This window comes from Callithrix jacchus, chromosome 4 (assembly GCF_049354715.1).
Source record: "Callithrix jacchus isolate 240 chromosome 4, calJac240_pri, whole genome shotgun sequence".
NCBI lineage: Eukaryota > Metazoa > Chordata > Mammalia > Primates > Cebidae > Callithrix > Callithrix jacchus.
Window position 1 is genome coordinate 52,865,026 of NC_133505.1, and position 27,844 is coordinate 52,892,869.

The 27,844-nt window shown below is 38.0% G+C and overlaps 1 protein-coding gene across 1 annotated transcript in view; it reads left to right on the forward strand.

The window, feature by feature from the left end:
• Nucleotides 1-27,844, forward strand: part of CDC5L (cell division cycle 5 like) — a 66,377-nt gene that overhangs the window by 17,950 nt on the left and 20,583 nt on the right. The window contains exons 7-14 of the mRNA XM_002746594.7: nt 319-463; nt 2,134-2,322; nt 12,431-12,579; nt 14,988-15,150; nt 16,802-16,966; nt 18,485-18,565; nt 18,863-19,105; nt 22,338-22,535. Coding sequence (XP_002746640.1) covers nt 319-463; nt 2,134-2,322; nt 12,431-12,579; nt 14,988-15,150; nt 16,802-16,966; nt 18,485-18,565; nt 18,863-19,105; nt 22,338-22,535 — 1,333 coding nt within the window. The remainder of the gene's footprint in view (nt 1-318; nt 464-2,133; nt 2,323-12,430; nt 12,580-14,987; nt 15,151-16,801; nt 16,967-18,484; nt 18,566-18,862; nt 19,106-22,337; nt 22,536-27,844) is intronic.

Sequence of the window (27,844 nt, forward strand, 5' to 3'; positions counted from 1 at the left end):
AATGATTCTCTTGCCTCAAGTCTCCTGAGTAGCTGGGATTATGGGTGCATGCCACCATGCCTGGCTAATTTTTGTATTTTTAGTAGAGACAGGGTTTCACCATGTTGGCCAGGCTGGCCTTGAACCCCAGACCTCAGGTGATCCACCTACCTCAGCCTCCCAAAGTGCTGGGATAACAGGCATGAGCCACCGTGCACAGCCTTTTTAGTTATTGTCTTAGAAAAGAGATTGTTCAAAGGTTATGAGTATTTGTATGGATTTTAATGTTTTTGCCTATATGTAATTTTAAAATCTCTTCTCTGCCTTGATCCATGACAGTGAAAAAGAAGGAAGAGATAGAAAAAAAGACAAACAGCATTTGAAGAGAAAAAAAGAATCTGATTTACCATCAGCTATTCTTCAAACTAGTGGTGTTTCTGAATTTACTAAAAAGAGAAGCAAACTAGTACTTCCTGCCCCTCAGGTAATCTGATAAAAGCAAATTTTTCACTGTGTGAACTTACATGCCATATCATTTATTCAGCAAATGTTTGAAGGCCTGTGTACCACGTTTGTGCTGGATGCTCTTAAGAAATTCAGTTTAGTGGGTGAGACACACACGAAAACAAGTGGCTGTGGGCTGGCCGCTGTCCTCACACCTGCTGTGGTGGCTCATGCCTGTTTTCGCAGCACTTTGGGAGGCTGAGATGGGCGGATCACCTGAGGTCAGGAGTTGAAGACCAGCCTGGTCAACATGGTGAAACTCTGTTTCTACTGGAAATAAAAAAATTAGCCAGGTGTGGTGGCATACATCTGTAATTCCAGCTGCTCAGAAGGCTGAGGCAAGAGAATTGCTGGAACCCTGGAGGTGGAGGTTGCAGTGAGCCAAGATCGTTCTGCTGCAGTCCAGCCTGGGCGATGGAGTGAGACTCCATCTCAAAAACAGACAGACAAAAAAGCTCACAAGTAATTGTGATATAATATGATAAGATAGTTTCAGCTTCTCTGTATACATTGTTGTATCAGGTCCTAAACTGTTCATATGATGGTTTGGTAAGTAATTGTTAGCTTTTAACATTTTGTCAGCAGGTTAGGGCTACTTTTTGTAACTGACCAGGGTAAAGGTCTGATTTGGCTTTGTGGACTTTAAGCTGCCTTTTCCCAGGGAATGTTTTGTTGTGTTACGCTTCTCTTTTTTGAGACAACAGTTGTGAATCTGGAAGTTGTGGAGAAAAGAGATACAAACATTCCTTCATTCAGCTTATTACACGCTGTATTCTTTTGACTTACTGTAGTTGGTCAGAGACATGGGACCTTAGAGTAACCTTTTATTTTTTTGAGTAGTACAGCTTGGTAGAATTGGACAGATTTAATGGTGTAGAGGAAAGGACATGGGAGACCAGAAGAACTGTTTTCCCAAATGAGCACATTGGCTGCATCAACATAGGATTCATGGGCATAAACTAATTTTGTCATATCCTGCCATTCCTAGTGGGGATAATTATTAAATTGAAATTTTGTCTTTAATTTTTTTCTTAGTACACCTTAGGATATTTATTTTGGTGAAATTACTGACATGATACCTTTAGATTTTCTTACGGATCTGGTGGTTCACTGGACTCTTTCTGTGTGATATTTTAATTGGTTTTCAGTCTTTCTCCTCCCACATATTGATGAATAATTTTGTATAAATACTGCTATTTTACATTCTTGGTACATTGATACGTTGATTTGAAAGAATTTCAGCATGGAGATACAGCCTATGTAGCTTGATTCTATATCATATATGAATTTTCCTCCAACATTTGTTAGGGAAGGCTTTCTGAAGCTATATTATGGAAACTTTCAAAGCCACAAAAAGGATGAGTACTACAGTGAACCCCTGATACTAATCACACAGCTTCAGCGACTCATTTTTCTGGAATATGGAAATTTAAAGCTGTGTCAGTTTTCAGTTAAAATGTTGGTTTTTTTGTTTTGTTTTGTTTTTTAAATAGAGACAGAGTTTCACTTTGTTGGCCAGTCTGATCTCGAACTCCTGGGCTCAAACAGTTTGCCCTTCTTGGCCTCCCAAAGTGTTGGGATTATTAGTGTGAGCCACTATGTCTGGCCTCAGTTAAAATGTTGCTTACTGTGATAATTGTGTCCATTTAGATTTCAGATGCAGAACTCCAGGAAGTTGTAAAAGTAGGCCAAGCAAGTGAAATTGCACGTCAGACTGCCGAGGAATCTGGCATAACAAACTCTGCTTCCAGCACTCTTTTGTCTGAGTACAATGTCACCAACAACAGCATTGCTCTTAGAACACCACGAACACCAGCTTCCCAGGACAGAATTCTTCAGGTAAGGTGTCACGTAGTAGAATGAGCCTTTTACTTTGTTTATTGTCCTTGGAAGTACCATGCAGCAGAACTAAGTGGTTTGGTTATGTTTCTTCCTGTGTAAATGGTTTGAAACTGAGTCCTGAATGCATAGATCTTGCAACGTTCTGTAGTAGAGAAGCTAAATAGATTCAGCAATAAGGTAGTTTTAATTTCACATTTATTGTAACTTCTAGAAGCCAGCTCTTCTCCCTTCATTAGTCTTTTGTACCTGTCAGTATAAAGCATAGTTTTGTAAAATTTGACATTGCCTACCAATCCTGGAAAGAAAGACTTGCTTGCATTTCTATACTTAGCTTTGCATAGTGCCCACAGTTCTACTTTCTTCCTTCTCTCTAACACATAGTGTAGACACAGCTTAGTGTGTTCCCCGGGTGTCTGTATACCAGAGAACATCCAAACCTACAAAATAGAGTTGGGTCTTTTAGTACCCTTACATCTCATTTCCTCTTCTCTAATAGTCAGGAATATAATTTTAAGGCTTTGGTTCGAGGCAAATAGTTGTGTAAGGCTTAGCAAGAACAGTTGTGCCCTTCATCCATAGAAGTGCCAGTTACAACTCTTTGTTTTACTTTTACCGCTAAGATCTTTGTGACTCGTTGATTGTTTTCGGTTTTAGGCATTATTTGTTGTTTTTCCCCACAGAATTTGACACTTGACTCTCTCACGCCTTCTATGTCTATCATGCATACATTTTCTATTCCTTGATTCTCTGTTATAATTTGGTTAACTTTATATTCTTGGTTTATCTTATGACTGTAAGTCCTATTCATTGCTGAACCATGAATTACCTTATAATTTGTGTAATTATACAAATATGTAATATTTGTACATGTAGTATGTAAACTATAGCATACTATTGTACTTTGCAGTGTAGTATTTTTTTCTTGAAGTTAATACTTGTTTTATTCAGTTGCTAAGTTTTTCGACTAAGCACTAATTCCACTCTAGACTGTGCTGCTGTGTCAGTTTTCTCTAACCTGTCCACTTTTTTATTCTCATCTTTTTGAAAAGTCTTTCTAAGAACTTCTCAATGTTCTTGCCTGGACTGATTATTCTTCAGGGCTTGTTTATAGCTTGTTCTTTTGATTTCTCTTCACTGCCTCCCTAGAGAGTTCCTTGGATCCCCTCTTTCAGGCGCCCATGTCTTTGGCTTTCTTGGTTTATTTTCTTGTTCCGTGAAGAATATCATTCAGTAGCTTTCAGAGAAGGAGTTCATAAGAGGTAGAATTTTTTTTTTCTTTTGAGACAGAGTCTCACTCTGTTGCCAGGTGCCAGGCTGGAGTGCAGTGGCACCATCTTGGTCACTGTAACCTCTGCCTCCCGGGTTCAAGCAATTCTCCTGCCTCATCCTCCCGAGTAGCTGGGACTACAGGCATGCACCACCATGCCCAGATAAGTTTTGCATTTTTTAGTAGAGATGGGTTTCACCGTATTGGCCAGGATGGTCTTGATCTCTTGACCTCGTGATCTGCCCGCCTCGGCCTCCCAAAGTGCTGGGATTATAGATGTGAGCCCCTGGCCAGAATTTTTTTTAATTCGTTTTCTTCATTGACAAGGAAAAATTGTATCTATGGCATACAGTATGATGTTTGATATATGTATACCTTGTGGAATGGCTAAAACAAGCTGTTTAATGTGCATTACTTCACATATTTATCATCTTTTGTGGTAAGAACACTTAAAATCTACTCTTGGCAATGTTCAAATGTACAGTATATTGTTACTGTAATCACTATGTTATATGATCTCTTGGACTTATTTCTAGTGAAATTTTGTGTCCTTTGACAGACATCTCCCTGGTTTCTCTACCTCTCAGCCTCTGGTAACCAGCATTTTACTCTTTTTCTGTGAGTTTGACTTTTAGATCCCACAGATAAGTAAAATCGTGGGGAATTTGTTTTTCTGTATCTGGCTTATTAATGTAATGTCCTTCAGGTTCGTCCATGTTGTCACAAATGACAGGATTTCTTTTTTAAGGCTGAATAGTATTTTATCGTGTGTGTGTGTGTGTGTGTGTGTGTGTGCATGTGTGTGTGTTATCATGTCTGTGTGTGTGTATTTTTGAGACAGTTTTGCTCTTGTTGCCCAGGCTGGAGGGCAATGGAATGATCTCGGCTCTTTGCAACCTCTGCCTCCTGAGTTCAAGTATTTCTCCTGCCTCAGCCTCCCAAGTACCTGACCAGGCATGTGCCACTATGCCTGGCTAATTTTGTATTTTTAGTGGAGACGGGTTTCTCTGTGTTGGTCAGGCTGGTCTCCAACTCCCGACCTCAGGTGATCCGCCTGCCTCGGCCTCCCAAAGTGCTGGGACTACAGGTGTAAGCCATCGTGCCCAGCCTGTATATCACATATTTTTAAATTTATTTCTCCATTGATGGACAGTTAGGTTGTTTCCAGAGGTAGAATTTTTCAAGACCTTGCATATGTATAAATCACTAATCTACCATCTTGATTGACAGTATAACTGGGTATAGAATCCCAGATTGCAGTGGTTTTTGTTCACAGTGTTGAAGTGATGCTGTAAGGTCTTCTGGCTTGCACTGTTCCTTTTGAGACCTATACTATTCAGTTTGTTAAAAGGAAACCTCGTTTTTTCTTTGTCTGGAAGCTTATATTATCTTACATGATTTATGATGCATGTTTCTTGGTGTAGATCTTTTTCAACCACTGTGGATCTTTTCATTCTGGAGGCTCATGGCCTTCAATTTTGTAAAATTATTTTTAGTTAAATTTTTTTTCTCCCTTTCATTGATCTCTTTATGAACCTCCAATTTTTCTATTCATTCCTCTCCAGTTTTCTATCTCATTGATTTTGATTTATTTGTAGGAGATTTTCTCAATTTTATCTTTATTCTGTTTTTAATTTGCTATCATATATGTAATGTTTAAGTGCTTTTTAAAGTTTTGTTCAGCATGTTTTTTAACATCTCATTTCATGAGTATCTTATTTCTCTGAGGCTGTTAATGGTGGTTTTGTTTTGTTTTTACAAGTTTTCTTTTCCTTGCATAGTTTCTAAGTTTTTGTTTTGTTTCATTTCTGTCTTTGCTAATGGATATTTCCTCAAAAGTCTGATGCTCTTTGACTGTGTTTAGGGGTACGTGGGGGGCAATCACAAGCTGATTGGAAGCTCCTTAGGTGTGGATAGCCTCCCAGCTTCCCCGAAGGCTAATCTGGCTGGGATGTTTCATTGGGGAATTCTTGATGTCAGTATTTCTAGTTCTTTTTGCTTAGTCAGATTCCTCAGATAAGCAATTTCTAGTCTCCTGTCTACGGGGTATAAAGTTGGCCAGCCCCTGGGAACCTTCTTGGGGAGAAAGGCTGGGTGCCTCCAATCTAAAATAAAAACTTCCGCTTCATTTCTCTATTTTCATAATGATAATTTTGCTCTTAACTCTTCCTGGTATTCTCTGGCTTAGAAGTCTTTTGTTGTACTCTCTTCAGAGAGTAAAGCCCCTGTGCCTTTTGTAAATCCTGTGTGTGTGGGTGTGTGTGTGTGTAAAAATCCTATAGACTTTGTTTTTTATTATCCCTCTCCCTTTTCTTCTTTTATATTGTTTTATGAAAGTTTGCTAAATTATTGCCCATTAGCTTTGAGGAGGCCTGGACATAGGGTTTCTCAAGTAAATAAAATGTCTAGCATATCAGGAGCTTTAAAAACAATAATGTGATCTTGCATTTCCTGGGACTCTGAACACAAGTAAGGAATGTGTTTCAGGGTGTTCAAGATCAGGTAAAGTGTCAGATAAGCCTGTTCAGGCAGGCTGGGAAAGAGAAAACCTAACCACCCACAGAATAAACATGGAGGGGCCTAAACAGTCCAGAATAGACAGGAATCCACTTAAATTATATAGACCTGGTAATAACATGGGGAAGTAGTGGCTGTAGATATTGTAAGAATTCCACCAACCATCTTTTCCTGGTGGCCCTGAAGTGATGTAGATGCTTCTGATAGTGGCTCTGTCAGTGTTACATGGCTTTGAATTGCTTGTGCATGTGTAGCACTTACCCAGCCCTTTCATTAAAATACAGAGCATGCTTTCCTCATTCTGTCACTTGATCCACGCCTTAGCCTTTCAGATGTCTCCACTTCTCTGACAGATAGGAATAACCTTTCCACTACTTTTTTTTTTTTTTTGAGGCGGGGTCTCACTCCCATCACCCAGGCTGGAGTGCAGTGGCATGACCATAACCACCATACCCAGCTAGTTTTTTTACTTTTAGTAGAGACAGGGTTTTGCCATATTGCCCAGATTGGTCTTGAATTGCTAGACTCAAGTGATCTGCCTGCCTTGGCCTCTCAGAGTGCTGGGATTATAGGCATGAGCCACGGCACCTGACCCCCTCCCCCTCCATTTTTTTCAGTGGTGCTGTTTGAAGGAGTTTGCAAGTGTGATTATTCACACTTGAAATTTAAAATATATATACATTTTTAATTTTGGGAATATATTACATTATAGGGTAATATAAGGAACATTTAATGGAATTCTTTTTATGTTTTTTAACAATATTATTGAAATATTCTTACAGAATTCACCCGTTTTTACTATATTCACTGAGTTGTTTACCCATCACCACAGTCAATTTTAGAATAATTTCATCATCCAGAAAGAAAACCCATACCCATTAGCAGTCATTCCCTATTCCCCTCAAACCTGCCAGTTTTATGCAACAATTAATCTGCTTTGTGTCTCTATTGAGTTCCTTATTCTGCATATATATATAAATGAAATCATACATATGATCTTTTGTGACTAGCTTTTTTCACTTTGTGTAATATCGTCAAGGTTTATCCATGTTGTAGCTTGTATCAGTACTTCATTCTTTTTTGTTGCTGCATAATATTTAATTATACGAATATACCATGTTTGTTTATCCACTTAGCAGCTGATGGACATGTGGGTTCTTTTTACCTTTTGACTGTTAGGAATAATGCTGCTTTGAACAGATGTTTATGTGGACACGTTTTTCCTTTCTCTTGCAGGTATACCTAGGAATGGAATTGCTAGGTCCTGTGGTCACTATGTTTAACTTTATGAGGAACTGCCAGACTGTTTTCTGAAGTGGCTGCACCATTTTATTTGTTTTTGAGACACAGTGTTGCTCTGTTGCCCAGGCTAGAGTGTAGCGCAATCATGGCTCACTGCAGCCTTAACCTCCTGGGCTCAAGTGATCCTCCCACCTTGGCCTCCTGAGTAGCTGGTACTACAGGCATGCACCGCCAGGCCCAACTAATTTTCTAATTTTTTGTAGAGATGGGAGGGTCTCACTATGTTGCCCAGGCTGGTCTCAAACTCCTGACCTCAAATGATTCGTCTGTCTCAGCCTCCCAAAATGCTGGGTTTATAGGCATGAGCCACCGTGCCTAGCCTATTGTACTTTTTTTTTTTTTTTTTTTTTTGAGACGGAGTTTCGCTCTTGTTACCCAGGCTGGAGTGCAATGGCGCGATCTCGGCTCACCGCACCCTCCGCCTCCCGGGTTCAGGCAATTCTCCTGCCTCAGCCTCCCGAATAGCTGGGATTACAGGCACGCACCACCATGCCCAGCTAATTTTTTGTATTTTTAGTAGAGACGGGGTTTCACCATGTTGACCCGGATGGTCTCGATCTCTTGACCTCGTGATCCACCCGCCTCGGCCTCCCAAAGTGCTGGGATTACAGGCTTGAGCTACCGCGCCCGGCCCGCCTATTGTACATTTTTATAGGAATGTGTAAGGGTTCTAATTTCTTTATATCCTCACCACCACTTGTTTTCTGTCTTTTTGATAATAGCTATCTTGTAATCAAACAGATCCTAGTTGTGAAGTGGTATCTTGTGTTTTTGATTTGTATTTCCCTAATAGCTAATGGCCATTTTTTTTATCTTTGTTGTTGTTGTTATTATTGAGACAGAGTCTTGCTCTGTCACTGAGGCTGGAGTGCTGTGGCGCCATCATGGCTCACTGCAGACTCAACTTCTCAGGTTCAAGCAGCCCTCCCACCTTAGCCTCTCAAGTAGCTGGGACTACAGGTGTGCACCGTTATGCCTGGCTCATTTTTATTTTTTGTAGAGATGGGGTCTCATTATGTTGTCCAGGCTAGTCTCGAAGTCTTGGGTTAAAGCAGTCTTCCCACCTTGCCCTCCAAAATGTCAGGATTACAGGTTTGAGCCACTGTGCCTGGCCTGGCGCATATATGTGTATATATTTTTATATACATATTATATATATATATTATATGTGTGTGTGTGTATCCATATATATATATATATATTTTTTTTTTTTCCAGAAATAGCTATTCATATTCTTCACCCATTTTTAAATTGGGGTTGTTTTTTTTTTAATTAAACAAAATTTATGTAGAGACAGGGTCTTGCTGTGTTGCCTAAGCTGGTTTTGAACTCCTGGCCTCAAGAATCTCCCACTTGAGCCTCCCAAAGTGCTAGAATTATGTATGTGTACCATTGCACCTGACTGAGTTTTTTATAATTGTAAGAGTTCTTTGTATATTCTGGATATAAGTTCCTTGTCTGATATATAATTTGCAGATGTTTCTTCTCATTTTGTAGGTTGTGTTTTCACTTTCTTGATGTTCTCATTTGCAGTACAGAAGGTTTCGATTTTCATGAAGGGTAGTTTAGCTATCTTTTTCGTTTTTGCTTATGCATTTAATCTTATCCAAGAAATTCTTTCCAACCCTGGGTCCTGAAGAGTTACTTCCATGTTTTTTCCTCAGAGTTTTATCGTTTTGGTGCTTACGTTTAGGTCTGTGATCCATTTTAAGTTAATTTTTTGTATGTACTGTTAGGTATGGATCTACCTTTATTCTTGAGCATGTGGATATCCAGTTTTCCTAAGATAATTTGTTGTAAAGACAGTTCTTTCCCCATTATATGGTCTTAGCAGCCTTTAAAAAATCAATTGACCATTAATGTAAGGGTTTATTTCTGGACTCTCGATTCTGTCTTATTGATCTATTATCTACCTTGTGCCACTACCACACTGTCTTAATTCCTATAACCTTGTAGTATCCTTTTGTGTTTTTAATACAGGCTTTTAACTGATTGTTAAAGAATATTGAGGTAATGAGTGAATGTTAACTGAGAGAGGAGTACTTACTTTGAAAAGGTCAAAACAGGTTTAGAGCCTGAGCCATATGCAGTAAGTTTGGGGCTTGTAACTTTGGATTCCTCTTCTAAAAGATGTAGGGGAAGTTATATATTTGTTGGAATTAGGTTTAGCTGTAACAGAAAACCTCTCACAGTGTCCTAAATAGAATAGAGGTTTATTTCTGTTTCATGTCCTAAATGTTAAATCAAACTGGGGCTGGTGTCAGGGACCTGGGCACCGGCTGTTTTGTCCTCCCCCATATCAGGTTTCTCTTCTTCTTTTCTCCTTGTGACAGGTACAGTGGCTGCAGGACCAGCCATCATGTCTGCATATAGCCAGCAAGAAGGAGGAAAAAGGGCACACCCTTTCCTTTCTTAAAAACACATCTCTTGCACACATCATTCTGTTCTGTCCTGCTGGCTAGAACTTAGGCACACATGTCCCAGCTATGGGAACATATGATATTTGTTCTGGGTAGCCAGGTGCCGGTTAAGAATTGAGGCTTCTGTTACTATGGAGGAAGAGGATGGGTGTTTGGTGACAAGTAGAAGTCACTGCTAAGATAAATACCTATTAGTGGAAATGATTATGATTGGTTGAAGCCCTTTGGAATCTCTAGGATGAACTGACAGAAGTTGAGATTTCGTCTAGTCTGTGACATATTTTTATGTAAAGCTTTGATAAATTTCATCTTTTGTTGGTTTTCATCTTTCAGCTTTTATTGGTTCAGGGTCTCTGTTCTATGTGTGATAAAGGTAGCACCTCTGGCTGCTGTTGTGTGTAGCTAGGGATATGAGGAGTTTTGCCCCTGTCTCTTGGCCGCCTCTGATGTAGTCTAGGGTACATCAGTCAAGGTTTAGTTAAGGGAACAGAACCACTGTGAAAATCATAGATGAAGGAATTTGTTAGAGGAATTAGTCCCATACACAGTCATGGGAAAAGCAGGGCATGAAAGGTCTGAAGAGGAGTGTTAAAGAACAGAGAAAGGTCACCAGCCCTGGTGGGGTGAGTCGTAGCTTAGAGGGAAATCTGAAGGCTAGGCAGGAAGCAGGTTGGTATGGAAGTCTGGAGGGTTGTTGGCTTTTTGTTACTGCTGTTTCTGTGAGTTTGAAACTAGAAGTCTGGTTGCTGTTGGTCTCCAGGGCTGCCTATATAGGAGGAGGATTGGATATAAGGAGCAAGAGGAGCAGGGACACACTGGAACTTGTCAGCTCCTCAGCGAGTCTGTCACTACCTCTAACCAGTGAGGGCCTTCGGAGGTTGGTGATTACTACTTCACCTCTGTCACCTCGGCTTCTCATTCAGCTTCTACCTCTATTTTATTTTTGATGTAAAATAACTCAGTACCAGGATTCTGGGAAACATTCCAGTGTAACCAGGTTGACAAGAGGATGATTCATTACATAGGAGACAGCTCTCAGATGCACCAGCATATTACTTTGGCCCTATTACCTGGGACAAACTCCCCCACTCCTTAGCCACATCATTTTTGGGAGTGTTGCCTATTTGTAATCTTGGCACTTATGATATGTCACATGTTACCCACTCTTCCAGGAATATATACTTTTGCCATTTGAGTCTTATTTCTCCTCTTTCCTATGCAGAAGTTCTAAGCCTACATATATTGTTTTCCGTAGATGCTTTATATTTGGAATAGCAAAAAGGACACACACCCGATCTTTGATAGTGTGAAATTTCAGATTTTTTTCCCATGAATAAAGATATACAGAATAATGGAGTAAGTCTTGCTCTGGTTATTTTCATTTTGCCACAAAACGTAGTGGTTTAGTGCATTTTACTATGTTTATGACTTCTGTGAGTCAGGAATTCAGACAGGGCACAGGAGTAGTTTGTCTGTGCTTCGTGATGTCTAGGGCCTTAGGAAGGAGGACTCAGCAGTTCTGGGTGATTTGACAGATAGGGGATAGAGTCATTTGGAGGTGTCATCCTTCCATGTCTGGTGGTCGATGCTGGCTGTTGATTGGGTGAGTCCTCAGTTGGGAATGTGGAGTGAATTTGTATGTGGCCTTTCCTGTGGTTTGGGCTTTCTCACAGCGTGGTGGTCTCAGAACGGTTGAACTTCTCTGGTATCTCAGAGCTCCAGTGTGAGTGTGGTGGGAAGCCGCGTTATTTTTTCTAAACTAACCTGGGAGGTCAAGCATTGTCACTTTTGTTGTAATGTCTTGGTTACAGGTGAATCACAAGCCCACCTAGATTTAAGGGGAGGGGGCATAGATCCTACCTCTTGATGGAAGGAGTATCACAGTTGGATTTTAAACATGGGAACATGAAACATGAGAGAGAAGGTAGTGACCATCTTTGGAAAATAAACTCTGCCACAGGCCTTAAGTTGGACGTTAAGAGACTTAAGGGTGTAAAGATAGCACTGAGGACAGGGTTATAGTAGAGGTGCTAAAGAGAACATGGTCAGTTCTGCCTAAAGAGATCAGGCAAGACTTCTGAAAGGGACCTGACCCCACAGGTTGCTTTCTTGTGCAGTGGAAAGGTTGCTTGGGAGTATCTTAACTTCCCAGTAGAAAAAACAGACTCAGAGACACTAATGAAGACTGGATAGAGAATTAGTGGTGAAGCCAGACTAAAACCTAGGCATTTAGACATTTGGCCTAAGCTCACACTGGGAAATTTGAATTCTTATATTTCATGATTATGGAGAGGTTTGGCACAAGTAATAGGAGAAGTTTTTGGGTAATGGTAATTTCATATGCGAGGCCATAAAAGCATACCTCTACATATAAAACTTTATTTGATGTATAAAACTTCTGATGTGAGATGTGTTAGATTGATAGAAGGAATGGAAGTATTAAAATCTGCCGTGACTGGTATTCATTTTCTCTATTGGTTTTCATTGAGAAAATGTGTAAGGATTCTGCCTGCTTCAAGATTTGTATAGTAGGACCAGAAGAGATTCTGCAAGCCTGTCTAAACTGTTAAACATGATTCTTTGCCTTCTTGTTAATCAGGAAGCCCAGAACCTCATGGCCCTGACCAATGTGGACACCCCATTAAAAGGTGGACTTAATACCCCGTTGCATGAGAGTGACTTTTCAGGTGTAACTCCACAGCGGCAGGTTGTACAGACTCCAAACACAGTTCTCTCTACTCCATTCAGGTATTGTACATAAATATGTTTTTTATTTTAGAAAAACTTGAATTCAAGGACTTAGGCAGCATGTTTGCTTTAGTAATGTTTACAGAGAATGAATACTTCCTGTGTTCAATTTTCCTCTTTGATTTCTTCTTCATAGTAATAAGTAATAGTATCCAGGGAATGGTTAAATAGTATGGAGCACCCCCTCTCCTTTTTTTTTAAAGATGAAAAAAAAAGTACCTGGGTACCACAGTACCCAGGCTGGAGTGCCGTGGTGCGGTATCAGTTCACAGAACCCCTCTGTCTCCTGGGTTCAAGTGATTCTTGTGTCTCAGCCTCCCGAGTAGCTGGGGTTACAGGCTCCCACCATGCCTGTCTAATTGGAGTGTCCTTTTGCAAAGTTTCGGATCCTGTCACGTTATTTTTGAATGCTTTATATTTGAGTTTAGAGTAGATTGATTCATTTTTAATGATTACTTTATGAATTTTATTAAGATTGTAATCCTTTTGTGTATGTATTACTGTTGCTTTTCCCCCAGCATTTTATTTTGAAAATATCAAGCATTTAGAGAGGTTGAAAGAATGTGTGGAAGTTATCAGTATTGAAATGGAATCACTTATGTAATATTTTCATGAAAAAGGAACCCTCATGTGCATATGCCCATGACAGAAATTATTGCAGAGATCTTCTGAAAACCACACAAATTCCAGATAAGTTGCTTCTGTGAAGACATTGCCCTACCAGGTTGAACATCCTAAATCTGAAAATCCAAAATCTAGACTTTTTGAGCACCAACAACATGACACTCAAAGGAAATGCTCGTTGAAACAGTTCAGTTTCGAAGTTTCAGATTTGGCGTGCTCAACCAGTATAATGCAAATATCCCCAAATCTGAAAAAATTCCATATCTGAAACTCTTCTGGTCCCACATTTCAGATAAGGGGTGCTCTTATCTATATCGGCAATGAAAATAAATGCCACCTCCTGTGCTAAGTCCCTGTAACCAGTGGCCTTTATTTCAAAGCAGTTTTCATGGACTTCTCCCTTTTATCATTAAAACCTTCCCCTTGCCCCAGCACCCTCGGGTATACCTGTGGTCTGTCATAGCACGCATATCCCACAGTCATCCCTTGTTGTTCCTGAATAAACTCCTTGTTTTGGAGACCCAGTCTCTCACCTGTTTAAGTTGACAAATGCTAAAGTGAACATCCGTATCATCATGCCACCACTTAGATTCTAAGATTGCTAGTATTTTAGTGTATTTGCTTTATCACCTATCGATCCATCAATTCATCATATTTTTAAATGCATTTCAAAGTAACTTGCAGATATCAGTTTGTTTGATCCCTAAGCACTTCCACATGCATTAACTAGAATTAGTATTTTTTTATAACTCTTTTGCTTAGTTTTAAGCTGCCATTTTTTAAGAAGAATCCCAAAAAAACCCAAACAGTACAACAGTAAAAAATAATACAAATACAAATACAGTATAACAACTATTTATATAGTATTTAAATTGTATTAAGTGTTATAAGTAATCTAGAGATGATTTAAAGTACATGGGAGGATGTGCAAACGTTATATGCAAATACGATGCCATTTTATATCAGGGACTTGAGTATCTGCAGATTTTGGTCCTGGAACCAATCACTGTGGATACTTAGGGACAACTGTACGTCTTGTTTGTCACCTAGATTGTAAAATCCATGGGGACAGGGACCATGTCTTATGTGATAACACCTTACCTATCAGGAATAGCTGTCTGGCAGCATCACCATTCTGCAACACACCAATATACAGGAAATAGGCAACCAGGAAAAAAAAAGACTTTGAATAATTAAAATATGGGTTGCTGCAAAGTCTGTGGATCTAATTCCTAGGAGACTCTCTTAGGCCTCCCTCAGGAGCTTACTCATGTTTAGATGGGATTCTAAAAGTGTGGTATTTGGTTTCTAAACAAAATGTAAAATGAGGAACTATTTAAAGTGTGTACATCAGTAGTAATGACAATGATAATGATGCGCGAGAGCCAACAGCTTGTTAGGGAGGAGACAAAACCAAATTCAAAGAGGAATCTGGTCATTGAGTGTGGTGGCCCATCTCCCTGCCCACTGCATATTCTTAGCTGCCCTAATGTGCCTGGAAAAGGTTGAAATAATGTTTAGTGGACCTAGTTTATTAGAAAGGCTAGAAAATATCATATGTAATGACTATTGACAGTTAAAAAGTAAAAATATTATGTTTAAATAACATGGTAGCTCGACCAAACATTGATTTTAACCTAGAGAGCCTAATGAAACTAGCTAGACAGAATTTCTGGAATCTTTATTTCTTTATTTCCTGCGAAATAATTTATGTGACAAACATTTGAAAGCACAATCTAAAATATAAGTAGCGCTGCTGTTAATTGGGATTCCTGTCTTTCTAGGACTCCTTCTAATGGAACTGAAGGGCTGACTCCCCGGAGTGGAACAACTCCCAAACCAGTTATTAACTCTACGCCGGGTAGGACTCCTCTTCGAGACAAGTTAAACATTAATCCTGAGGATGGAATGGCAGACTATAGTGATCCTTCTTACGTGAAGCAGATGGTAAATGTCAATTCCCTTTTAAAACTCTTAATTTTTTTTATATCTCATGGGTGCCAAATTAAAATTTCTCCTGTTAGTTCATATCACGTATACCTTAAGAATCTATACACCTGTGGATGCCAAAAAAAGAGAATGATTTGTAAGACTTGATGAAAGAGGGAATCTTTTGGGCTCAAAACCTACCTTTCCTTATGCTTACTAGGTTTACAAATATTGATGTTTGTTGTTGATTTTACTGAAGTTTTCTTCAGCAAGGTGAAGTAGAAAGCTAATTGTAAAAGTTAAGTTTTGCTTCTGCACATGTAATTGCATTTATTACTTTGCTATTGGGCCTTATTATCTGATGCTACAGAAATCATTGTGAAATTAAAAAAATAACTTCTAATGATACTGGCTTGTTTTCATTTTAAAATTAATTCTAACCTAATGTATATATTTGGTTGATTTATATATGTTTTTTTAAAGTCCAAATTGATATCAACTAAAGCCACCTCTGACTGGATACATAAGAATTAAACATTGAGAACTTCATGCATGCAGAGCATGCATTTGGACATTTGAGGGATCTAAAGTTGAATAAAGATGTCCTTTGTCTTAAGGAAATTTATATTCTGGGGAGATTGGCAGTACTAAACTAAGTCCAAAAATAATTGTAATATCAGAACAGAATAAGCCCTTTGAGTAAAACCAATGTGCTTGGGGTAAAGAAAGGAATAATCACATTTGTTGGGTAACAGGAAAGCCTTAATTGAGGAGGTAGGTTCTGAAGGAAGATGGAGGCTGTCCCAGATGGAGACCACAATATGAGTGAGCACGGAGGATGTTTTGGACCTAACAACCCATCTGTTCCTCACAACCTAGTACATGTTAGTAGTAGTGGGAAATGAGGCTGGAAAGGCGAGCTGAGGATGTGGTGAGAATATTCTGGGAAAACTCTGGGTACCAGGAGGCTTTTTTGGTAATCAGGACTTGACTCTCTTTTGCCTACATGGGATTCAGTATTTCTATTAAAAATAAACACACACATACAAATTCAGATATCTTTCAGAGTGCATTTTATTAGTCCAAGGACAAACTAACTTTTGAACCTGTTCTTTTCATTTGCTGTTACATTTCAGTGTCAGAAATGTATTCCCTCAAATGAAAATTATAGGGGTCTTTTTTTTGCCCTGTCCTCAAACCTTCTACTGGAATATCCCAGAGTATCTTCAGTAATAACAGGTGAAAGTTTTCGATTGGTCTGAATGTTGGGAATAAGGAAGAATAGAAAACAAAGCAAAGATTTATCTTAGTTCTGAAGTCAGGATTATTTTTCTAGAATTAATACTAGGCTGATTTTTTTGAGACCTTTCTCTTCTTATAATTTTTAATTTTTGTAGATACATAGTAGCTGTATATATTTATGGGATATATGAGGTATGTTGATATAGGCATGCATTTGTACTAATCATGTCATGGAAAGTGGAGTATTCATCGCCTCAAGCATTTAACCTTTGTATTAGAAGCCATCCAATTATACTCTTAGTTATTTTGAAAGGTAGTTATTTTGACTAGAGTCACCCTGTTGTGCTATCAGTTTCTAAGAGACTCATAAAATACTGGTTGAATATTTGATGTGTATGAATTGAGAAGGAGTACTTCTTTTCTACAGGAAAGAGAATCTCGAGAACATCTCCGTTTAGGGTTGCTGGGCCTTCCTGCCCCCAAGAATGATTTTGAAATTGTTCTACCAGAAAATGCTGAGAAGGAGCTGGAAGAACGTGAAATAGATGATACTTACATTGAAGATGCTGCCGATGTGGATGCTCGAAAGCAGGTGGGTGACTGCATTGAAAGAAGTGAGCTTGGCTGAATGTGTCAGCAGGCTTGAAGAATGAAGAATAGCCGTTAAATGTCTCAAGATCTTTACCTATTTCTTTTTAATATTGAAAAAAATTTTGAAAGTAAATAACATGTCATTAATAAGGAATACTCATTTACATAATTAATATACTCACAGTATTTTGATGGACATTCTTAAAAATGTATATGGAAATTTAAATACATTCTGTCAAATTCATTATGCTTCTCTAAAATACACATAGGAAGTCTTTTTGACATTACTTCAGTCTAGCAAAGAAAAGATGTTATTGGTTAGCTTTAAAAACAAATACATCTTGGTTCCTGGGTAGTGCAATGGTAGGAGCCTGTAGTCCCAGCTACTTGGTACTTGGGAGGCTGAGGTGGGAGGATCCTTTCCAGGCAATATAGTAAGACCTCTATCTAAACTGGAGTTGGAAATTTAGAGTATGTCAGAATAATATTAGTAACACTTTGTAGTAATATATCTTATATATAATTATTTTCTCATTTGCACATAATAGCACAGTGATATAAATAGGATTGGTATTACAGATTGAACATTGCTAATCCAAAAATCCAACATCTGAAATACTCCAAAATTCAAAATTTTTTAAGGGCTGACATGACACTCAAAAGAAATGCTCATTGAAGCTTTTTGAATTAGAGGTGCTGAACTGGTTAGTATAATGCAGATGTTGCAGAATCTGAAAAAAATCAGAAATCTAAGATACTCTTGTGCCAGATATTTCTGATAAGGAATACTCAATAAGCTCAGATGAATTCAGGTCTCATGGTCTCAACTTTCTCAGGTCTCATGGTGGGTAAGTGGTAACTCCTAAACTAGTACTGGTATTATATGACCCCTTTCAGTAATTCTTGCTGCAGTCCATTGCTGGAGGATTTTAGGAGCCTTTAATCTCAGGGGATTGGAGTGAGAATGACATCAGTGGAAATAATATTTTAGAGGGGACCCATGTGAATGTGCTTTTCATTGGGGAACAGAGGATGATACTTTTTGTGTTTAGGTCTCAGCTACTTTGAGTTCCATTTACTCCTTCAGAAATGGCATGAAATTTTAATGTGTTACCCCACATTATTCATAACAATCAAGAAACAATACATTTTTTGGCTAGCTTTTTGAATTAAAAGTCAGTAATTTGGGGTGAAAGGGAAGAAAGAGTTGTTTTGCGGGGAGTCTCTTTGGAGTTTACATTTTCCATTTGGATGAGAAAAGTTTGTTATGTGATGGATGGATTCATGCAAATTTGGAGAATGCTCTCGTAGACAGTGGGGACTCTGAGTTTCTATTATAATGAGAATGAATAAACATTCATTTTTGTGGCCTTAGCATTGCCTTTCTACAAACTTAAACTAATTTCTAAACTTTAGCTCTTGAACATATGTGATCTTACATACCAAAGTGTTTTTAGCTTTATTGAGAGATGTTAAATACTCGATAGCTGCAATAAAGGATATAAAAATCATTTTTTAGGCCATACGAGATGCAGAGCGTGTAAAGGAAATGAAACGAATGCATAAAGCTGTCCAGAAAGATCTGCCAAGACCATCAGAAGTAAGTGTTAGAATTTCTGGTTTAGGAAGTTTTAAGTTTCTTTTTATATGATTGCTGCTTTTTACATCATTCATAAAGACTGTAAAACAAAATTTCATCTACTTTCTGGAATATAGCAAGGTAGTTCTCAAATCCAGTCTTTAAAGTGTTTCACTAGTACTAATAAGAATTTAAAGTAAAAAAATAGAAATTGCTTTCGAAAATGTAAAACTGCTATTTAATTCATGCTGTAACAGGTACTAATGTTAATATATTGCAGTGATATGTTTGGTAATTGTATTTGTTTTAAATTTTTAGGTAAATGAAACTATTCTAAGACCCTTAAATGTAGAGCCACCTCTAACAGATTTACAGAAAAGTGAAGAACTAATCAAAAAAGAAATGATCACAATGCTTCATTATGACCTTCTACATCACCCTTATGAACCATCTGGAAGTAAAAAAGGCAAAACTGTAGCGTTTGGTACCAATAATTCAGAGCACATTACCTATCTGGAACATAATCCTTATGAAAAGTTCTCCAAAGAAGAGCTGAAAAAGGTATGATTGAGCTGGAATATTTCTGTCTTGAGATTTAGTTATTTGTTAGGTGCTGTGTATCATGGACAAATAATGAACTTATTTTCCCCATTGGTATTTGTAAACGACTAAAGTATATGATTAGGAGTTACATGTTTAGATTAAGTGTTATGAAAAGGACATGCTTTAAATACCTCTGTCCCCCATGTTCAGTGTGCTAGACCTTTATCAAATAAACACCACCAGGATGTTTTTGTTTCATGGGTATTAATGGCTTGATTGACAGTTGTTACAGTTGCCATTTTCTGTATTCAGCTCTGCTATCTCTGAATGAAAATTTGATGCCTTTACTACTAAAACCTTGCTTATTTAGAATAATATGAAGAGGTGAGAGAGAGGCTAATATAAAAATGTTTATATATTAAACTTTCACCTGTTGAAAGAAAGGAAATATTTGTTTGCTGAATATACTCCCCTTACCTGATTTCCCCCTGATATCCTTTTTTGGATAAAGACATGAAGAAATGATTTCTTTTTTTTTTTTTTAGACGGAGTTTCGCTCTTGTTACCCAGGCTGGAGTGCAATGGCGCAATCTTGGCTCACCGCAACCTCCGCCTCCTGGGTTCAGGCAATTCTCCCGCCTCAGCCTCCTGAGTAGCTGGGATTACAGGCACGCGCCACCATGCCCAGCAAAGTTTTTGTATTTTTAGTAGAGATGGGGTTTCACCATGTTGACCAGGATGGTCTCGATCTGTTGACCTCGTGATCCACCTGCCTCGGCCTCCCAAAGTGCTGGGATTACAGGCTTGAGCCACCGCGCCCGGCCAGAAATGATTTCTTATATGAAGTCTGTGTCTGGTCTTTTCCTCCATACACATTTTATTCCTTCTCTTTGACAGAGCAAACAACTGTGATTGTAAATAGAAATCTCCACAATTGTGTAAGAAGATAGAGTGGGTCTCATAGTTGGAAGCAGAGTGGTCATTAGCTTGAGTCTTTTTTTCTTTAGCCTTCAGCCCTGAGGAGCAGTAAGACTCATGGATTTGAAATGAGCTCCTGGTTACTTAGGATAAAACAAACAAGATTCTTACAAACTCTCCTGTCTTCTCTCCTGCATTATTCCTCTTTCTTCCCCTCTCACAATTTCTTACTTTGTATTTTCTTTATCACATAAGTAATACATATTTATTATAGGATTTTTAGAAAATAGAGAAAGGAAGGAGGGTTTTGATTTATATTTCAACAAGTTGTCCCTGATTTCAGAATAACTGAGTCACTCATTTTTTAGTAAGTGCAGTAGGGAAACTGACATCTGTTGAGTGCTTACTCTGTTGAGCACATTTAATCATTGAACTGGGATTGAGAATCAGGCTACGAAATTGATACTTGCACAGTTTCCTCTTTTTAGAGTGAAAATATGAGGGGAAAAGGAATTTAGGAAATAAATTTTCCTAAATTGTATGTATGGAAACCTAAAACAAAGATCACATTGTTGCTTTTGGAGATTCTGTAGAGGATAAACCTTAACAGAATTTATGAAAAATAATCATTCTAGGTATTGGTTTGGAATTTTGTGAAACAAAGTAGTTTAAATATTCTCTCATATTTTATTTATCTGTGTCTATTTCTTTTTGTTCCAAAAATAATTTGAAGCAGCTATTTACTTAGCAGATTATTTATGGATAAAGATAACTTAGCCATATTCTCGCCTAATGATTGCAAGATCTGAACTTGTAAATTTTTACTGTGTACAGTTACAGAGTAAAATAGCATTTCTCTTTTAATAAAGTGTCAGACTTGCTTTTTCTTAAAAGAAAAAGTATGTTAAAATTGATTTCTTTTCATTATTTCCCTTGAGAGTTAATATTTAAGGGTCCATTTTATCTTCTATAGACATGATTTTTCATTTTTTGGTTAAAATTTTTTGTTTATTGATTTCTCTTGTTTTTTTTAGATTTTGATGTGTTTATTTTTAATATTACTGGAAAGATTGAAAGGCACAGAAGGTGGTTCCCAGTTTTTCATAAGCCATGAAGTAAAGGGCTGGAAAAAAATTCATATGCTAATGGAATTCTGTGAGTCTGGCATTGGGCTAGGCTGTATAATGTATTGTTCACTTAATCCTAATAACACACACATCTGATCTAAGGTCAACATCATAATTGTTTGGAAAGCTATTTTCAGCTGAGAAATGGGCTCAGATAAATTAAGCAAGCTCAGAGAGCTGCTTTAATGGTAAAGCTGTGATTTGAACCCAGGCCGGTCCAGCTATCTCTCTCATTCTGTCATTTTACACTGTTTTCTTTAGTAGTGAACTAAGCTGGTTTATGATCTATCATCTGATTCATGCCACAGTCTCATTATCTGGCAATTCCTTCAGGATGAGAGAAATAGCATTTGACAAAAAGATGCCTAGCTCCCTTTTGCTAATTATTTACGGTGGAGTGGGAGAGTGGAAGGAGTACACACAAATTGATGCCATTTGTATTCTGCCTCATCTGCTTACTAACGATGTGGTCTTAACAAGTTGATTAAACTCTCTGAGCCTTAGTTTCATTAGCCTTTTTTTTTCCTTTTTTGGGACCGAGTCTTGTTCTGTCACACAGGCTAGAGCTCAGTGGTGCAATCCCAGCTCACTGCAATTTCCGCCTCCTGGGTTCAAGTGATTCTTGTGCCTCAGCCTCCTGAGTAGCTGGCATTAGAGGCATGCACCACCATGCCCTGCTAATTTTTGGATTTTTAGTAGAGATGAGGTTTTGCTGTGTTGGCCAGGCTGGTCTCAAACTCCTGGCCTCGTTATCCGCCCACCTCAGCCTCACAAAGTGCTGGGATTACAGGAGTGAGCCACGTGTTGGGCCTAATTTCATTAGCTTTTAAATGAGGTTAATATTGGCTAATTTGTAAGGTGGTTGTGACCTTTGGAGATAATGCAGGTAAAACTTTTAAACCTAGTTTCTTGCAAATAATAGGTACCTGAGAAATGGCAGCTGCTGTAATAGTGAGTGAAAGCAAAGGATGTTTATGCTTTTGATGAAATATGGATGCTTGACTTTTAAAAAGCAATCTGCATTGACTCAAAGGCTTTTTAAGTATTTTTCCTAGGTATTGTTATCCCCACTTCCAAAAAAACAACCAACCGAAATTCCTTGCCTTTGGCCCAAGGAATGAGGGAAAAAATGAGTCTCCTAACGCTCTCTGGATATAGCAAGTATTTGTAGTACTTAAACTTATTGAAATTATTATTGTAAACAGGCCCAGGACGTTTTGGTGCAGGAGATGGAAGTGGTTAAACAAGGAATGAGCCATGGAGAACTCTCAAGTGAAGCTTATAACCAGGTGTGGGAAGAATGCTACAGTCAAGTTTTATATCTTCCGGGGCAGAGCCGCTACACACGGGCCAATCTAGCTAGTAAAAAGGACAGAATTGAATCACTTGAAAAGAGGCTCGAGGTTGGTATCCTTTTTAAATTTTAATTTTACATGTACCTTGATGGAGATAATGAATCAAATAATGCCACTGAAAACAATCTCAGAAAAATACACTGAGATGCTTATTGCCTTTTTAGTTCTTGGAGAAAACTACACTTAAGTGTTAGATCTTCCTTGGCCTTGTTCATTGGGTTTTTTATTTGTTTTAAAATAATTGTTGGCCTTCATGACTAAAGAGTGCCCCGCAAATTGACCACAGGTCAATCAGAACCTTTAGATGTAGGAGCAAGGAGCCAAGAAGCCAATACTAAAGTGTAGGTCATTGCTAGCATAGCCTGTTTGCTCTAAAGAGGAATCTCAGCAGTACCAAACAGTTTTCTATTTATAGCAAAGAGAGCACATTTACAAAAGTTAAGTGCAATTCTCTTCATCCTTGAGTTACTGTAAGTTTGAGTTAGGGAGGACAGAGCTGGGTTCTCTAGATAGTGGCTTCCATGATTTTCCATGTCTGAAAATGTTGAAATGTACTAGATGCAGTTTCAGGACATGTGGTTTCTTAATATAGTCTGCATATTTTGAATTCCAGAATCTGTGTAGACATTTTGTCAATGGCATGTAAATTGTGGCTCGTAGACCACCAGGCTGCCTTGTGCATTCTTCTTTTTTTTGAGACAGAGTCTTCTCTCTGTTGCCAGGCTGGAGTGCTGTGGTATGATCTCAGCTCACTGCACCCTCCCGGGTTCAAGCGATTCTCCTGCCTCAGCCTCCCAAGTAGCTGGGACTACAAGTGCACACCCACCACCATGTCCAGTTAATTTTTGTATTTTTAGTAGAGATGGGGTTTCACCATTTCAGCCAGGATGGTCTCAATCTCTTGACCTTGTGATCTGCCCACCTTGGCCTCCCAAAGTGCTGGGATTACAGGCATGAGCCACTGCTTCTGGCCATGCCTTGTGCCTTCTTAATGTCAATCTTTAGGGGTGTTTATAAGGCCAAGGTGGGATGGGAGAGAAGGGGTACTTCAGGCAGTCATATGCAGAAGATGGCCTTGGTTTCCTTTTTTATATCATTACCAGTTTCCCTTTACAAAAAGCACATCTGAAAATATTTTTATTTAGGGTTAAAGCCAGAAATATTAAAATCACTTGGGGTGGTTGGGGCTGTGTGGGGCTGGGGAAATTTGGGGGGGGGAATGAGCAGAAAAAGGCAGTATCTTTTGATTTGAGTTATTCTGAGTCTTAATTTAACCTTTAAGATCGCAGCTGATGTTTAATCCCTGTGAACCTCTTTTTTCCCCAGTTGGTGAGAAATTACTGGTTCTTGGGTAAAATCTTAGCAGTTTAGTGCCACTAATTATTTATATTACCAACTTCCAGCAGGGTGTGCTGTTGCTCTGTGTTGTGATTCAGTGTTAAAGCCAGGGAAAATAGAACATCAGTGGTTAAATTGTAAGTTACATTTTTTTTGTTGTGTAGGCTTCGTTTCTTATAAATGGTAGTTAGCAGTGTAATTGTGAACTAAGGTCAGCATCATCGATTGAAAAGCTATTTGGAAAGCTTCTTTGTATCATTTATATATAAATACTTAGGTTTCTTACTTAGTATGAAAATCTTCTCATTTGAGGTAGGTAAACTCTTTTTGCCACAAATGGCAAGAACACTTCGTGCTTTTTAAAATGGTAGAAATTTTTTTTCTCCCTAAATCTCATTTACTTTGTTGAGGCACTAACTTTCATGACAGCAAATAAATGTGTCACACAGTGAGTGGTGCCATAAAGTACAGTAATTTTTATTTCTGTGTTGAATTGGTCTTATGAATTTTAAAGGGAAAAATACGGAAAGAACGACTGCTGTTCTTTTGGAGATTTATTTGGGTCGTTTATGAGCATCCATTAAAAACATGTGGTTCTCTTTGTTCAGTTCAGTACCAGGAACTGAAATCTTCCGTTGAACTATTTTTGTTGAAGGATTGGTGATTTTGGAGAATATTAATAATGCAGTCTGAAGTCATTTTTCTTTTCTTGACTCTTGGATAACTTACTTTATTGTTTACCCAGCTAGTTACTTTTAAAGAATACTTAATCAAGTCCTTTAATTTAGTAAACTGTGCTTACTTCAAATGAAAGTTCATGAAATCCTTAAAAAAAAGAAAAGCAACTCAAACACCCGAATAAACAAACCCCCGATTTTATTTATATTCATCCCTAATTCAGAACTAGGTTTCTTTTAGTTTGTTTTAGTTTTTGAAGACGTAGTTCTACTGGTTTGAAATACATAAATATTTTATTTCAGTTGTGGTAATTCTTTCATTTCAGTTGATTGCTAAATTATAAACATTATTCAAAGTTTGTTGTGGGGAAGGAACTTCAGTTATATTGTATAAACTAAATGCTATACTTAAATGATCCTTTCCACTCTTAGGTTCAGGAGATAAGCCCTTCTCTGCAAGCACTCAATGCCATGGCTGCCAGTGTGTTTGATTTTTGCTGCCATGAACTTTGGAATCGTGAATCTAAATTATGGCCCTATCACTGCCTATCAAGCCAGATGAAATCCAGCTTTGTCATGGCTGGTGTCTCCTGAATGGATTAAAAAAAATGCCCTGGGGTTTATATTGGAGGTAGTCTTTGAGCCATTGCTCATGATTAATATTTGAAACTTAGCACTTAAATAAAAATCCTTAAGATACTCATTTAAAACTAATAGTACCATCTCAAATTTTAGGTAGAATGTGGTAGATGATGTGTGTGTGCAAGGAGTTTGTTAAATAAATAGAATTAGAAGGTAGCTACAGGTCAGAAATAAGTGGAAAAGACTTCTGAATTGTAACCAAGTCCGTGTATTTTATTCTGCTTTAGAGGCAGAATTAAATTTAGAACCTTGCCAGACTTAATGTGTGTAAAATAAGACAGCAAGAGCAAACACAGCAATGACAGTTAATATAAGGAAAGGAAAAGTTTCATGCTGAGGCCATTTTTACATAGTGGCAAAAAGCCCAGTGTATTTTAATAGCCTTAAGGGCACTAAGATACATTGTAGGGGAGTAAAGTGATTGCTATTTATAGTGGTGTCCCAAATTAATAAGAAGAACTTTCTTTTCGAAAAGTGTCATGTTTTTTTTAAAAAAAGGAGGGATGACTGTAATTCATTATAGGAAAAAATTTCACGAATGGTTAAAAATAAAAGAGTTTTGGTACTTTTATTTATTTATGCATCCAGTAATTATTACTGCCCATCTACTATGTACTGGACACTGTTCTAGGTCCTGGGGGTAACAGCAAGGAACAAGGCAGACAAGTTCTCTGTGTTTGTGGGCTTCTGTTACCTGGAAAATGCTTCATCTGGAAAACCTCATTTTCTTATGATGCCAGATAAATGAGTCATTACTGTATTTGGGAAGTGCAAACAGAATTTGAAGTGTTCTAATTTGTTTCTACTTTAAGTGGAAATAGGAAGTCATCTGAAGACATAATTATTTTGAGTGAAATTATTTCTGGTAGGTGCAAAAGTGAAATGAGAAGTCTGAATTTAGGCCTGCCGTTAAATTTAATAGTATATGAAATAGTATCTAAACTGCTGGTTGAGGAAGTTTGGCTGAAAAGTAGATTTTGTCATGTTAGCTATAAAAATGGAAAGCCTTTCCTTAGAGATAGAAAGTTGGTCCAGAAGAAATATTACTACTACTCTGTAATTTACTGGCATAGTCAACTATAGTCAAGAAATATTATATAACATTGACTTCTTAGAAGTAAAGTAACTTAAACACAGATAACACACTTAAAATCTTTCTCAGTGTTTTTGTAGAACTCTTAGGAGGACCCTCTGACTCGTCTGAAGGTTATATTTCTGCAAAATTGGCTGCACAGTAGATCTCATTTTCTCAGTGATTTTCATTATGAAGTCAGATGTTTTTACACAGGAAAAAATGTCCTTAATACTTTAAAGAGGGAAAACTTAGGGCAAGGATTTAGTTAGTGGACAGTTCTGGGTAGAGAGCTGTATGTTGTCAGATATCAGCAGGTTTATCCTTATGTTGTCTTGTGTAGGGGTGGTGGGACAGTTGACCTGTGGTACAGGAGAGGAGTTCATAGTACTTTGGAATACTCTCTCTTTCCCAAATTCTGTTCTCTGCCACGATCCTTACAGGCACTGACAGATTTTGTAGTGGTCTCTGGTAAGAACTCTATGAGCTGGACCAGAGATCTTGATATAACCGGGTTGCTTCTGTTATGCCTCAACATGAATTGAATTTGTTTTATCCAGTTTACATGTTTCACTTCCTACTGTATGCAGATGTAAAGTGTTCTTGCATTGCTTTGTTTGTGTATTACTGTCCTTGGAAAGGTTTTTAATAAGGTTTTACCTTCCTGGTTAGCGTGCTTTTTTGGGGATGCAATCTGTTGGTTGCTAACTCATAGATGCAAACAATAATTACTTTCTTGGACCTGCATCTCATCAGTATAGAGAAGGTTCACTGATTTAAAAAATTGCTGGTAAGTGGTATAGAGATTAAAAGAGAATCACTCCTGGACTCCTGTTGTTTGCAAACGTTTTGGTGATTGAGCCACATCTTTACTATTGTGGGATCATGTTGCTGAATGATAGACTGGGAAGTGGAGCTCCCATTGACTGCTTATTTATTTTGGGTATCCTTAAACCTGTTTTTCCAGTGGTATAAGGTTATGTTCTGGGCCCCCAAGTAAGAGTTTCAGTGAGGGGTGTTCTTAATGTTTCTGAACCTTACTGTAACAGACTTTAACTTAAGACAGTATTGGAGACCCAAGGATCATGTGTTTATTTTGGAATTACTTAAACTTAGTAACCTTAACAAACTTAGTGAGCTTGAAAGTAACAATTACACTTTTATAAGTCCCATACAGCTCCCTTTTGTAATGACCCAAGGAAACACTTATGGTTCCACTGATTCATCTCCTGGGGACCATCAGTTTTCCATTGGTTTCTGGCCAGTCTTTTTTAGACAGTTTCTCTTCTATGCATTTACAAAAATAACATTTCTAGGCGTCTTTCTATAAATAATAGCTGTGCTTTGTAGAAGTTTAAAAAGAAATAGAAAACATGAAGAAAAGGAACCTCCTATCCAGACATAATCACCTTAAGCGTTGTAGTGTGTATACACACAAACACCCCCACATTCTCCCATATATCTTTTTTTTTAATGTGTGGATGAAGGTGTTTAAAACTAAATGGGATCATCATATTCTACATTTTTCCTTCAATAGTTGTAAATGTGATTAAACATTAGTTATGTTCCACCCTACTTCTAAAAAGGTGGTAAATGGAACCTTTTTTTCCTGTAAATGTTTTTGAGAC